Raw genomic sequence first — 15,270 nt, forward strand, 5'->3', positions numbered from 1 at the left:
AATACAATAAAAGGTCCACAAGTCTGGCATGTGGACGGTCTCATTATGTTTTCAACATGAAATGGATAAATGAGAGCAATGACAGACCTAAGCAATATATGACTATTTATTTTATACACTTAATGAATAAAAGCATAAAGTGAAGACAGGATTCCATCTGCTGGTGACAGAAGGTAGTGTAGGAGACTACAGCAGAGCCCATTTCATATTGTTCTCATTAGAGACAGTACAGGCCAGATCTGTGTACGATGTTACAGCAGAGCTCCACGTTGTTCAAAAACTACTGACAACAATCTTTGCAACATGGACTTATTTTATAAGGACAGTCACACATACATCTGCTGTTAATGTGCAATACAGAGCACCAAATCTGAAGATGCAGGATTATGTGCAAAGCCACATGTTCACACCTGCTGCTCCTGTACCTCAGTCACCCAGGAGCACAGGTGACCCACAGAGGCCTACAGGAAAAATGCCTTTTTCTCATTCATTTATGGAAGTCACCACATTAATATCTTTAAAACTAAATATCAATCCATTTTTCAAACTGAGAGGCAGACATCCACTCACACTCACAATCAAACCTATGATCACTGTGGGTCCACCTATTAACCCAACATGCGTTTAGACTGAGGATGTAAACTCCACACAGATAGGCCCAGGACGCTTCTGCTGTGAGGCAACAGTGCCAATCACTGCTAGCTACATGTGTTATATTTGTCTTACATTACATCAAAATTCTCATTTTTGGCTAAAAATCTAGTTACAGCTCAGCTTCAGATACAGGTTAATTGGATGCCTAGCTCTGACTCGGTACAAAAATGGCACACAGATTTTTACACATTTACATTTCAAGACAGCATACTTTAGAAATCACACTGACAGCAGAATCTTCAACCTACTGACTCATGCCATCAGTGCTGCAAATCCTCACAAATAAAAAGATTTGCCGGGGCCACCCCGACTCTGCGTCTGCAGTTTAAGCTGACAAAGTTCTGCTTCAGGGAAAGCGAAGCACGATTCTGGTTCAGCAACTCTAATTGGAAGTTGACGGTATGCATTACCTTTGTTGATTTTACACACTTTAAAACCACCTCACAGATTTTGGACTGCAAATACCTGGAGCTGCTGGTTGTGTGAACTAATCTATTAAAATACACAAAGACATAATATACCACAAAGTAACTCACATAACTAATCTAAGAAGCACCAGACAAATTCTGGGTTTTGCAAAATAAAATTAGTGTTTTAGTCAAAAGACTTTGCTGGCTTGTAAGAAACAGCAGTTAGACAAACCCGATTTAGTTTTTAGGAACATGGTTTATAGCCAGCATCTGCAGATTCCTAAACAGCAGTAACACTGTGTCCCCCTCTCACACTTTGAAGCTGTTCACACAGACACAAAAATCACACCAAACTTGCACTTTTCTTCCTCACGTTTCTAAGATTAAATTTACATTTGCTTTGTGATGCTGTACCACTTTGCTGCAGCCTACCAAAGGATGTCTCCTTGACAGGACACTACAAAACTAACCTCCCCTTCACACCTTTAAAATGTGTACAAGTACAGGTGTGTGGGCACCAGATTCTGAGCCCAGCTGAGTGTGTGTGTGTGTGCGTGTGTGTGTGTGTGCGTGTCATAGTATTTTATGTGCATGACAGGGGAGCAGTACCAAGGACAGGTCGTCAAAGTGCTGAGTACCCCACAGGCGCTTGCCAAGATCCGCTGCGCCAGCACAAGAGAGCATGTGCCAGCTCAGAGCACCGCCTGCCACAAATCATAATACTGACACGTAGTCAGGCAGTGTGTGTGTGTGTGTGTGTGTGTGTGTGTGTAGAATCTGCTCACACTGATGAAAGGATTGTGTTAAAACAGAAAATTAAAATTATAGTCTATAATCCACTAAGCAGTAGATAGACTGACATGCCAGGCCAAACAGGCAAATGAAATACAATCAATAAGGTGTGCACCACTGTCTCACCACACACAAACACACACACACACACACACACACACACACACACACACACACACAAATATAGGGCAGCGTGTGTGGGCAGCGTGTGTAGACAGCAGGCAGGTCTGAGGGTGGAATTACAGCTGAGAGTCTAAGGTGAGTCACCGCTCTGCAGTGGTCACAGAATGGCTGCCACACCCAAAATACGCTGACCGCAGCAGGCAGCACGGAGGATGGACGGCACCTGATCACACCAAAGCCTAAAACAAACCGATCAATGAAACTGGAGCTCTGCGTTCCGAGTGGTCAATCAGCTACGGAGTGAAAGCTTGTTTTCCACATCAATAAACTCTAATACACTGCCTCTGCTCTTGGTGCGGAGCAGAGCCTGACTAATGTAAGATTTTCAGGACAGATATCAATATTTGGCGAATTAAAAATCTGACATTCCAAAATGTCAGTCACTATCTTTTTTTCCTTTGAGAAACACACAACATAAACAGATTTCCCTAACACTTGTTATTTAGAGTTATCGCGCTCATTTTTGTAGCACTCCAAACAGGAAAGTTGCAAAGTGCCATCTGCTGGACAAACTGTGCAACATCAACACTCATAACATGGTTGAAGGGTGTTTCTCCCTTGTCCTCTTTATGTTTTTCATTTATCAACTGTTACAAATTCCAATACTGGCAGATAAGCACATTTCTAATATCTGCCCACTGATAAATGGGTTGAGCTCTGTTGCAGTGCACTGCATTAAACATTAAAGCTCAAAAAACATTTTACAATTTCATCTTCAGATCCACTACTAAATGATTGATTACATCCTTCAATAATGCAGTGAAACCAATTTTTCATATTTTACACTGAAGAAGAAATCAAACCCTAAACAGTAACTACATGCAAGTCATATTTGCACAAACACAAATATGCCGCCAAGAGTAGCAAGGGTGCTAGAAAAGTGCAGAGTATTATGAAGATTACTAACAAATCCTTTTCCATCAAATAATCATATGTCAGCATTTCCAGATGTCACGTTTCCTGTTCAACAATTAGCAGCCAAAATCAATCGACTTTTATATCCGGCAAAGAGCAAAAACTCCTCACAAACAAAGAAATATTAGGAATTTCTGTCTGACCAGAGACTGGAAAAAATGTAATGTTTTTTTCTTTTCTTTTTCTTTTTTTTAGATCTAGCTCAAAGTTCAAATTAAAGGTTAAATATAAATAATTCTCATTTCTGCCCATGTCAGTTTCTACTAGAAACGCTTTTCCCCATCGCTGCTTAACATAGAGACACAGGATACATGGATAACAACGACCACAGAGGTTCATGTGACGGGCAGCACTTTTGATTATTTCATCTTTAATTTTTCAACATCAAGTTGGGTTGGTCATTTTCCCATGGTCTAAATGCTATAATGAGTCAGCTGCTACAGATAGTTGCTATAGAAACGAGCTGGCCACACGTACAAATCAGATTGGTAGCAAAATCAAAACACTTTGCTGTCACAGTTGGGAACAACACATGGTCCCATATGTGCTGAACTGACACCTCCCTTTGTTCCTGCTGTTGTTACATAAACTGAAAGTGAAGGTAATGATAGGAAAGATTAGCATCCGAGTCTTTTTGTTCTGCTCATTTTCACTGATTACTGGAGATCCCAGTAGTCTTAATCAAGAAACACAAACAAGACAAAAACAGAGGGGAAAAACAGTTTTTCAAAGAACATCACAGCACAAAAGTGCTTCCAAAAGCATGTTTTCATTCAGAGGGATCCATAAATAAGAGATTATTAAGTTAAATGTGCTAAAATCTGATTCAGAGGACTGTCTTTGCCCCAAAGTAAAGGTTATTCTTCTGCTATGAACACTTTGCCTGTCAATTACCAGGATGTTAACCCTGTTCCAGGAAGGAGAGCATTAACCTAGCATGTTTTCTGGTGGTGTGAGAAAACAGAGCACAAGAAGAACATATAAACGTAACACATAAGAGCCCAGCCCGACTTCAAACCCAGGCCCCTGTAACTGTGAGAAAAAGGTGCTAAGTATTGATCCACCACACTCATTTACCTTCAACTTTAACGGTTACTGCCTGGTTCAAAAATACTTTGACTTCTATCTATACTCTTCCCATTTGTAACAACTGCATAAGAGGTGAGTTTTTTTATAACTCCCTGTTTGGATTTTGTTGAGGTTGAAAAGTTAGAAACATGGCTGCTTTTACTGACAGGTATACACAGCTCCTGTCTGTTAGGACCCTTCTCTGCTAATCAGAGACACTGGACCTCTTTTGGTTGGTTGGTTGGTTGGTTGGTTGGTAATTTTTTATTTCAACATGTGAACAATATACAGGTACATTTAGAAAAGAAAATAAGAGAGAGGGAGAAAAAAATACTATACAAAATACATACATCTTTGTGATATTGTTTGCTATTTTGGGGCATTTTTACTGGAGTTTTCTGACAAATATTGTGGCTTGGTGTGTCGTAAAAATATCCAAGAAGTCTGATGAGTATTTATACAAGTTGAATATTTTACTATCCTGTTACTGCTAACTGGTAACTCAGTCTGTGCATGAGTGCAGTTTGTACTGAAAACAACACATTTCAAGAGGTGCAACTTTTACTCTGAAGGTTAGGGCTGTGCGATATGACCAAAATCTCATATCCCGATATTAAGACATCTATCGTCCGATAACGATATAAAACCACAAAAATGTAACATTTTCTGTAAATTCTGTGAATCTCGGGCAGCTCGACTTGCGTGAAGTGTTTCCAGCTGGGCGTCGCGTACCTGGAGTCGAGTGTTTTAACTGATGCATGAAACGATACATTTTTAGACATACACAGCGTGCTGCGGGGAAAAGCCTGTTCTAATGTTTGAGGCTAACGTTTATTTTTTTTAGCACCTGGCAGCTCTTTTTTGCTTCTCATCCGTAAATACTCTGCATCTTTCACGTGATTCAGTTTATTTTGAAAAGTCTCAACAGGATCTTGAGCTTTATTGTGAAAGGTTTATGTGGAAAATAAACAAGCGGACACGAGGTGGTTTTACCATCGTTGTTGCTAACGACAACGCATAAAAACAAGCGCTTGGCCGTCTGTAGTGTGGTTATATTAAATATAAGAGAAAGAGAGAACTTTAGGAAATTAATATATCAAAATAATGAAAAAATATTGCCGTAAACAGTTTATTTTGCGACACCACGAAACAAACGATAGCGTAAAATGAAACGATAGACGTTTTTCTATCGTCATCCGATATATATCGTTATATCGAACAGCCCTACTGAAGGTGGCCTTCTTTTCTGCATTATACTTAAGTTTCACTACTGCTCAGAATATCCATTTTTCCTAGCAACCAGAGGTTGCCACAGGGTAACAGATCAGCTGTGTAACTAGGCACTTCAGCCTCACATCCAAATGTGTTAGCATCTGGCTCCAAAATATAACACAGCAGCAGCCAAAATGCTAACACTGAGACTTGTGGGGTCCAAAAACCATTGGTTACATCCATCTTTCGTCTACAGTCTGCAATGGCAGCTGGCTGATTTTGCACTTGGTAACTGATAGTGTGAGATCCAAGTATAATTTAAAAACAGTTTGGAATCTAGAATCATTCAAGTGTCTAAACTTTCAGCTTTCTAAAGCTTTTTATCCATAGTGTGTTTGGATAAAAATAGCTGTGACAGTATGACTCACAGGGTCCGACTGGATGCTGCCGCTTTCTAAATAACCTACATAAAACATCCCACAGGCTGCAGAGGAAACCACAAATCAATAGATCAGGTTTTGGGGCCACTGGGATCATTTCTAGTCTGAATATGAACCAGTAGTGGAACTGAGTCACAGTAAGGCTGGAAATAAATAAGAGCTTTAAGCCATTACTCTAGTTTTGTTTCTTTAGCACATTTTCTTATCAAGAATAGCTAAGACTATAATACTTACTTGTTGTGAATGGTATCAGTCAAGGTCGCTTTAAAAATCAACTTCCGTGCTTTTGAGACCTCAATTAGTCCTGTACGGACAAAAAGCCCACTGTGGATTATCAAAAGATTTCAAAGTATTATATTACTGTGGAGTGTACTGAGAGGAGGCCTGCATAAATGGTACACCCTTCCTATTGATGGATAGGAAGTTTTTCAGTTTTATATCTCCAGCCAAGGCTCAGGCAGCTCCTCCACACTCAGCCACAGGGAACCAGGTGGGACGAGGATAGTGTGTTAGCTCACCTGGCTCCTCATCAGCTGAGCCGACACGTGTTTTTACTCATCAAAGAATAATCTGTGCCACAAAGTTTGGAAGACTAAATGGAAGCTCTCCCAAAGTCACACTTCACAGAGTCAATATTAATGAGCCATATGTTGACTTGGGTTAAAAAAAAAAAAAAAAAAAGAGGTTCTGTGTACCAGACATTTAATTTTTAACAAGAACTACATTTTTCTCAGTTTTGATTGCGTTATTTTATTTTTATTTTTCATTTATTGACAACCTCAAATGTTGTAAAATACACTATATACTGCTGAGAGAAGGAGCCAGTTTAGACCTTTATAAAGTCTCACCCATGCAGCAAATTGGTAACATAAATAAGAAAAATAATGTCATATAGCATAAATCTTTAAAAAGAAAAAACATTTTTACATTATACTGCATAGTACTGCAAATTACTAACAAACAACATTGAAATGATGCTTTATATTCAAAAGCAAGCCACAACTCTCTTTGCTCAAAATACAACAACACCTCAGTTACTAGCATGACTCTATGTGAAGTATTACAAAGAAATTGGGGTTTTGGACTGTTGGTTGACCGAAAGGAGTATTTTAAAGACATCCAGTTAAAAGACATCATTTACTGCCCAGGGGTTTATACCTGTGGCCTCACATGACCCTCCACATCCAGGAGTTTGCAATTACCTCGCTTATGTATCTCAATAACCGACTACAGGAACCTAACTAACACTGTTTATCGCTGTAAGGTCCACTCTATGTTATGATGACTCATTTCCTTTCTCTGTAATACATGTTGAGCTGCATGCATGTCCCTGCAGGGCCACTGCTCATACATAATGAAGCTTAATGAACACTTAAGGGCAGTCAGTGGCTTTATGGGAAAAGCGGAGTGAAACAACCAGAGATGGACCCCAGCATTTTTGTGTACCACATTTATTTTGTATGTGGGAAACGTACAAATAAACTACATTTGGTTTTTATCTACATGATGAGTCTGTGTGGGTTTTGTTCATTATAATGAGGAATGTGTGTTGACTTATAGTTTATGTGCCATTTAAAGTTTCAACACTTACTTTTACTACCAAGCATTATAGTAAACATAGCGACCTGAAAGACTTATCAGAACTAGGAACCAGTCAAATGTTATGACTTTATATAGTTTTATAGTCAGGTGCCATTACTGTACTGTAGTTACTGCAGGCTGAACCAGTTATTGTTGAAGGTGGACAGCTTTCTCAGTAGCGTTGCCTACTCTGTCTTCATGCGGGACGTGAGAAACTTTCTACTGCCATTCACTCACTTACACATCCTTCCATCTATGTTCTGTCACTTATCCAAGTCTGGGTCACAGGGGAAGTAGACTAAGTCGAAAGGCAGCTGGGCAATGCACTATATTGCCAAAATTATTTGCTCATCTGTCTTCATACACATATCAATTTGAGTGACATCCCATTCTTAATCCATAGGGTTTAATATGATGTCATCCCACACTTTGCAGCTATAATAGCTTCAACGCTTCTTGGAGGAATTTCCACAAGCTTTAGGAGTGTGTTTATGGGAATTTTTTACCATTTAATTTTTTACCATTCCACAAGCATGAGGTCAGACACTGATGTTGGACGAAAAGTCCTGGCTTGCGTTCTCTACGCAAATTCATCCCTAAGGTGTTCTGTCAGGTTGAGATCAGGATTCTGTGCAGGCCAGTCAAATTCTTCTACACCAAACTCGCTCGTCCACGTCTTTATGGACCTGGCTTTGTGCACTGGTGCACAGTCATGTTGGAACAGGAACGAGCCTTCCCAAAACCGTTCCCACAAAGTTGGGAGCATGAAGTTGTCCAAAATGTCTTGGTGTGCTGAAACATTAAGAGATCCTCACACTGGAACTAAGAGACTGAGCACAACAACCATAAGTACCGCTCTCCTGGACACCACCAAACCTAGACATGTCCATCGGATTGCTGGTTGGTAAAGCATAAATGGTCACTTTGGCAACGTGCTTTACACCACTGCATCCGATCCTTTGTGCTTGGTGATGTAAGGTTTGGATGCAGCTGCTCAGCCATGGAAACCCATTCCATGAAGCTCACTACACACTGTTCTTGAGCTAATCTGAAGGCCACATGAAGTCTGGAGGTCTGTAGCGATTGACTCTGCAGAAAGTTTGAGACCTCTGTGCAACATGTGCCTCAGCATCAGCTAACCCACTCTGTGGTTTAAGGTGGTCTAGCACTTCATGGTTGAGTTGCTGTCATTCACAATCGCTTGATTTTATACACCTGTGTCCATGGAAGTGTTTGGAACATCTGAATTCAATTATTTAGATGGGCAATTGAATACTTTTGGCAATACAGTGTACATGTATCCAGCATGTCCTCCTGATAGACCATGTCCAGTACACCTCACCTCACCTCGTGGCATCCTGCTCAGATGCCCCAACCACCACAACTGGTTTAATTTCAGATTTTTTATTTTCTTTGGACTCAGTAGTGACCCACTGGAACACTGTGGTCTACTTCTTGTCATGTTCTGATTAATTCTGCCAGTTATACATGCAAAAATAAAACAGGTACTTTAATATAAAAACAAAGCCTTCACCCCATCCTCTTAGCACACTGTATACAGAATCGCTGTATTTCAGAACAAAGATCTGGATTTATAAGCACTTTGCATTTAAGAAACCTAAGGACAGGGATTTGTAGGACTGACACAGACAAAAACAAACAAAAAAGTTAGAGTACACCCAGACTATAAATAATGAGTGCCTGCTGAATTCATTAATCTGCACTCTGCATTCAGCAGCTACCCCACTCTCCCTCTCCCTCTCTCACACACAAACGCTTAAGCTGGATTTACAAGAACAGCAAAATAAGTCAACTCACATGGGAAACACACATTAACACGAAGAATCCTGTGCAAAACAAACTAGCTGACATTAAACAACGCAGAACAGCAAACAAGGCCATTCTCCATTGCCTCCAGGTACCACAGCAGCTTTATTTGTACTAGCTTTCACTGTCCAGTCACTGTCACGGTAGTCCTTATTTTGTTCTGGAGCAGCTAGAGGACTGTTTCGTATGCTGCTATACCAGGTTCACAGAGGCTGCACAGCAGAACTCAGGCTAAGCAGCTGCAGAAATGCTAATCCATCTGGAGAGCTCACACCTGACTACGACACCCTGCTATTTACTTGTCAGGTGCATTCGGGCACATCCCTTTCCCTTGCTAAAAATATCCCACAAAGAGGAAAAATTTATAGTTGGAAGTAGGGCTGGGCTATATCATACCGTTCACGGTAATACCGGTGTAATTTTGGGCAACGATAGGAAAATGAAATATCGCGATAGAATGTGGGTAAAACGCGCATGCGCAGTGCCTATGTTTACATACTCACAAGGGCGGTGACGGAGAATGAGAAGAGCGAAAGCTGATCGTTGAATGAAACGGATGAACCAGAATTGGTTTGTAAAAATGCTGCAACTTCAGTGGTGTGGAACTGGTTTAGCTGTCGTCCGTCAGCACTATTTTTGGTAGAGCATGCTAGCGGGCCGTCGTTATTACCGTGTTGTTTGGAAAATACGGCACACTTAAAATCAATCCTTTGATTTTTCTGAAAATCGACAGTGCCCCTTATAATCCCATGTGGCTTATGTATGAATTCTGGTTGTGTTTACTGACCTCGAAACGGTTTTATGTGGTACAAGGCGCTCGAAAATCTGTCAAATGTTTTAGTACGACTTTGCTAAGCTACGAACCCGCACCGCTTGATGGATTGTCGGAGCATTACGGCTATCGTAGGCGGGCCCCTCGCGGAGTGATACGTACTGTGCTTCAACATAATATCACCGTATTGTGTGTGTATAACCTCTTTTTAAGTTTTGTGGATATTATACATGGTTATGCTGAGGATATGTCGGCCAATTTCCACTGGAAATGCCTTTTGGTTAAACTGTCCGCAAGGAATTTGCACTGTTACATTTTTATATAACTTTAATGCAAATAAAAAACAGCTGCTTGTTTAAGTGAAAATACATTGATGGGTTTTTTTGCACTCATAAAGTTGTGGAGTTGTAAAGTATTTTGTCTAGTGTCAATTATATCGTCAGTTATATCGTTATCGCAAATTTTCAAATGTATATCGTGATGAATATTTTTGGTCATATCGCCCTGCTCTAGTTGGAAGAACCATAAATGGACAAACCCTGTTTTGACACCATTTCTCCATTACTCACAGGGTTTATTTTGTTCTGCAATTTAGAAAAAAGAAAGAAAGAAAATCATATGGCCATATATCAAACAGCATATAGCTGATAAACATATCTGTAATAGACCAGAATCTGTGGAGGACTGAAACTGCTCAAATTGTGAATGAATGAATGAATAAATAAATAAATAAATAAGACTACAGCAGTCACAAAAAAACTTTTACACTTTTAAAATCATTTTACAGACTCATTTGTTTTTGTCTTAGTTATTAGTCAGTTATTTATTTAATCATTATTTTGTTTTTGCCAGTTGCAGTAAAATCAGGTCCGCCACGTGACCAAAGATGCAAAAACATAAATCGGTGAGATACTGTGTGAAGTTGTTTTTTTTCCTTTAATACATTTTACATATTTTTGAGTCACATTTTCAATTGTTTATTAATTTTGGATATTGGTCCCTCCATAAGCAGGGGTTAAAATGAGATTCAGCAGGTGGAATGGAGGGGAATGAGTGCATTAGAAACAAGTAAGATAAGCACTTCTGTTGTAAACTCCAGTACATTGGTTTGCTTCATGAACTGGGAGACCAGTACTGACTGAAGTTTTCTGGCCTCACATTCTATAATATATAGGCTCACGTTACAAGAAACATTATGGATGCTTTCCAACCTCTAGCCCAGTATAAAGGTCAAATTTGGCAAGAGTTACGAAAGACCATCATGACCGGATCCCTGTGGCCCACTTTAATAAACACCAGCACTTACACAGTTTGTTTCCAGTCTGATGTGAGACGCCTCGGTCAGAGGTTTCCCAAAATAAAACCTTTCCAAAACTTATTCCACAGAGGAAGGCTGATCACAGAAAATAATAATACTGCATACTAGTCCACTTACACAAACAGAGGTAATTAAGGTTAAGGTACATTTCCCTTCCATAGTGCGCCTGATGGCAACTACTGAGATCACCACTGAAGAATCATGAAATATATTTAGCTCAACATGAAGGATGAGGACGATATGACGAAACCAAGGAGCAGCAACAGGATCAGTGAGACTGACTCACTGAGGTCTGCTACTACGGATTACAAATGTCAGATGGTAGAAGAACCATGATGACGCAAAAGGCATCTAATCTCAGTCATAGGTAGCCCCAACAAGAGCCGTTCAATCACCACTGAAAAGGCTGGAAATTTCATGCTTGGACATTTACTGACTGGCAAATATGGGCTGGGCTTTCTCTTAGGGTGTTTAGGTAACAGTGAAAGCCTATGGGAAATGCTGTCCTGTGAGAAATATACGCTTTTTTGTTAATAAGATATACTAAATGCATGCAATTTTGACATCATACATTACAGTTGTTGTTTATGCCGAATTAAAGAGCGACTCTTAAGGTTTAATGAAACCTCTTCCATCACACTCTACTTTACACTCGACTCACGGGAATTTTAAGCTTTCAATTTTCTGAATGGAGTTTGGAGAGGTGGCTTCCCTCGCAGGAAGGCATGCCTGGCCAGAACCAAGGTGTGCGCTGCAGCAGTATCTGAGCTCACGTGCTTTTCTCCTCGAGGCATTCAGCGAGTAAACGACACCTCTAAGTCAGTGGAATCTACACGGGAGACACGCGTTTTCCGCTCATAAATAAACCAGTCAAGGACGTGACATCGATACCGGCGGGCGAAAACCGCCTCAAGTTAGCCACACTTACACAACACAAGACCGGAACTATTAACCATTCAACTTCAAAATAAAAGCTCAAGCGTGGATTTCTAAACTTCAAAAACTGAAATACAAATTGAAAAGGTTAAATAGAGAAAATTATTAGCGATGCCCCTTTTGTGAAACTGCAAAATCACAACTTGGCTTGTAGCTGAATCTCAATACTAACATATAAATACATATATTCTCACTACAATTCAACTGAATTGCATTAAAGTATTTGTATTAGAGTAACTTTTTGGCAAGCTTCTCTGCATTTTTTTTCTTTTCTTGTTTTATCTTAGGATTATCATTATCATTATTATTATTATTTTATAATAATAATAATTGTTATTATTATCATTATTATTATTATTATTATTGTTGTTATTGTTATTATTATCATCAATGTTGTTATTATTATGGAAAGAAACAGATAATAAAAGCGCTGGATAACGACTTTACTTTAAAAAAACAAAAACAAAGCGGAAGTTGTGTGTTGTTCAGTTATTTTTAAATAAATGTCGCTCAATAATAATTATTAGGGGCTTAAATGTAATTAAGAAACCAGTAGCGTAGCATGGCGCATTGTTCATAACACAGATATGAACGGGGGAGGACACGTCAGGTTTACACAGTTCATATGAAGCATCAAAACTAAAGGTCGGATGCAAGCATTGCTCCACACAAGTGACTCCCATCAGAATAACCTTACAATATGATGCTAGCTGTATGATACATATGATGCTACCTGTGCCTTTTAACGGACAGGTGCCCTCCTCGTTACATCTGGTCATGCACCTGTGACACCAAGGTTAGCCGCAGAGGCTGCCGGGCTTACCTTTAGCTTCACAGTCAGCACAGTACTTGTTATCCTCTTCTCTCAGCAGTTTGGACAGAATGGCCTGATGCTGCTCATTCAGTTTCTGGGCTTTTTCTCTCTCAGATCGCGTCGTCATGTCGCCAAAGTTCGGAAGTTAGACCTGCCTGTGAAGAGTCGATGAAAACCACGGAGTGCTCAGCCTGTGTTAAAATGGGTGGAACATCACCTTCTGCCCGCACTTTGCTGCCTGTATTCAGTTAGCTTACAACCTGCTAGCGAGGTAATACGGATCTGTGGCAGCATCATCTCTGCTGCTTTCACGACTGTGGGAATTTTTGCAGCGGCGCGTGAATCAGAATCACACAAGTGGTATGGGATACACAAGGAATTTCGCGTTATTGGTAACTGCTTCATTTGTCAGCTTGACAGTAATCCTGAACACACCACCAATGCAGTAAATTGAAAACACATACCCACTATCATTCATCGACTGGCCTTCCCCACACCCCGGGCCTCAACATTATTAAAGCATCTTGCGAGAGAAACAACAGAGAACAAAAGACAGCTGACACTGACAGAAGAGCTTTGAAGAGGAATCCTGGAGAACTACATCAAAAAATTAGAAGAAACCAGCTTTAGTATTTTAATGAAGTTAAAACACAGTTTTACTTGTATGAAATTTGGTACATGCTATTAACGTCTCAAGACATATCTGCTCGAAACTGTTCATGTTTGATAAGGACCCTGATTGCATCTGGATGGCAATATGTACAGTATTAATCATTCGTAGCACCACCTAGCAGCAACAGAAAATTGTCTTTTACTCTTTGGGACACCAATTCCAACTGGTTGACTGGTGTAATGTAAAATTTGTTCAGGAAAGACTTCGTTGGTGTTACTTTATTTTTAGAACTCTGACTTTTTGTCAGATGGTGTTCCTGAGCCAGCATGGCGAATTTCAATGTGTTACAATTAAATTAATTCAAATACTGTAAACAAAAGGGGAGTAAGTTTGGACATTTTTAGCTATTTTCAAGCCTTGATGATTTAATCGGACCAACATGATATTTGGTTAGTTCAATCTAAAGACCTTGTTGATGTCATAACAAGGGCTTTTTCTACATCTCAGAACCTTCTATCTAATATACACTATTTTCACACATATTCACACTCGGATGGATGCATCAGAGAGCAACTTGGGGTTAGTATCTTGCCCAAGAATATTTGATATAGGCTGGAGCAACCAGGGACCACAAACCTTCTGATTAGTAGTAGTCAGGTCCTTATCTTTGCTGCTTGTACTTTAAATAATAATTATTATTGTTTTTATTATCATTATTTTTTCCTTTTAGAACACAAACCCATTTTGGGTGGCATCAATAGAGCATTCTGCATGAAACACCAACAAATCAAACATGCAGAGCCACCCGCTGTGGCGACCCCTTGTGGCAAGTAATTTTTTTTTCCTGTGCCCTTACTTCACAGCTTTTCAATACACCATAACCCACAAAATGCTTAATTAAAATTAAACAAATAAAAATGTTTTAAAAAGAAAAAAATTGTGCATGAAAAACATAAAACACCTTAGCACAGGCGTTCCATTTAGTGCTTAATGTTTCATATCTGTGTGAGTATCTGTATGGGTGTACTAGTTCTGCTCATTTGTTTCATAAGTGGGGTTCCTCTATACTTCACACCTGGAAGCTGTTGGAAATTAACTCACCTGTGTGCAGCAGGGCGTGACCTTCCTCCTACTAAGCTCCTTCAGTTGTTGCACTTTGCACTGTAGAGCTGATTGTGGTTTATGCTGTTATTGTTCGTGCATGTGCTGCCAGTCCCGAGAGACAATTCTGTAACAATCTCTAAAGTTTCTCCTTGTGGAGACAAACCTGCTGAAATAGTGCATGCCCCCTCTACCCCTCAACTCTGAAATAACTGACTTGCATAACTCTCTGTTGCCCTTCAAGCCTGCAATAAACTTGTCAAACTTTTAGCGTTGTGTCTTTAAGTGATTTTAGCCTCATCTTCACTCAAATATCATATATCGCCTGCTGTGACAGACATTTTTCCATTAGTGTAACTCATTTCTGGTTAAAAGAAGTTGCCACAAAACAAAGCTTTGAACATTACTAATTGGAAGATTTTATTCAGCACTGGTGTGAAATTACTGCTGAATGCATTTATAAAAAGGAGTCTCTTAATTTGAAAGGGCTTTATTATGTTGAAGTTTATTGATTTTTGTATATTTATGTGGCAACTGCATGTACAGCTGGAGAGTCCCTTCATGTCTGCTCCAACAGAAAAGCAAACGGTGTGAGAAAGGATACGCATGTGGACGGTGGAAAGTGGGTTTATTT

The 15,270-nt window shown here is 39.7% G+C and overlaps 1 protein-coding gene across 4 annotated transcripts in view; it reads right to left on the minus strand.

Moving 5' to 3' along the window:
* smap1 (small ArfGAP 1) overlaps positions 1-13,466 on the minus strand; it is a 144,937-nt gene extending 131,471 nt beyond the window's left edge. For 2 of the 4 annotated variants that reach the window (XM_039622043.1, XM_039622042.1), the window contains exon 1: positions 12,932-13,466. In XM_039622043.1, the coding sequence (XP_039477977.1) occupies positions 12,932-13,049 (118 nt within the window). In that variant the 5' untranslated portion in view covers positions 13,050-13,466. Of the gene's footprint in view, positions 1-11,833; positions 11,860-12,931 lie in introns of those variants that run through there. The other 2 variants (XM_031741137.2, XM_039622044.1) reach the window with 2 other exon arrangements.
* Between the last annotated feature and the right edge of the window lie 1,804 nt (positions 13,467-15,270).

The sequence above is a fragment of the Oreochromis aureus genome, linkage group 13 (genome assembly GCF_013358895.1).
Source record: "Oreochromis aureus strain Israel breed Guangdong linkage group 13, ZZ_aureus, whole genome shotgun sequence".
Classification (NCBI taxonomy): domain Eukaryota; kingdom Metazoa; phylum Chordata; class Actinopteri; order Cichliformes; family Cichlidae; genus Oreochromis; species Oreochromis aureus.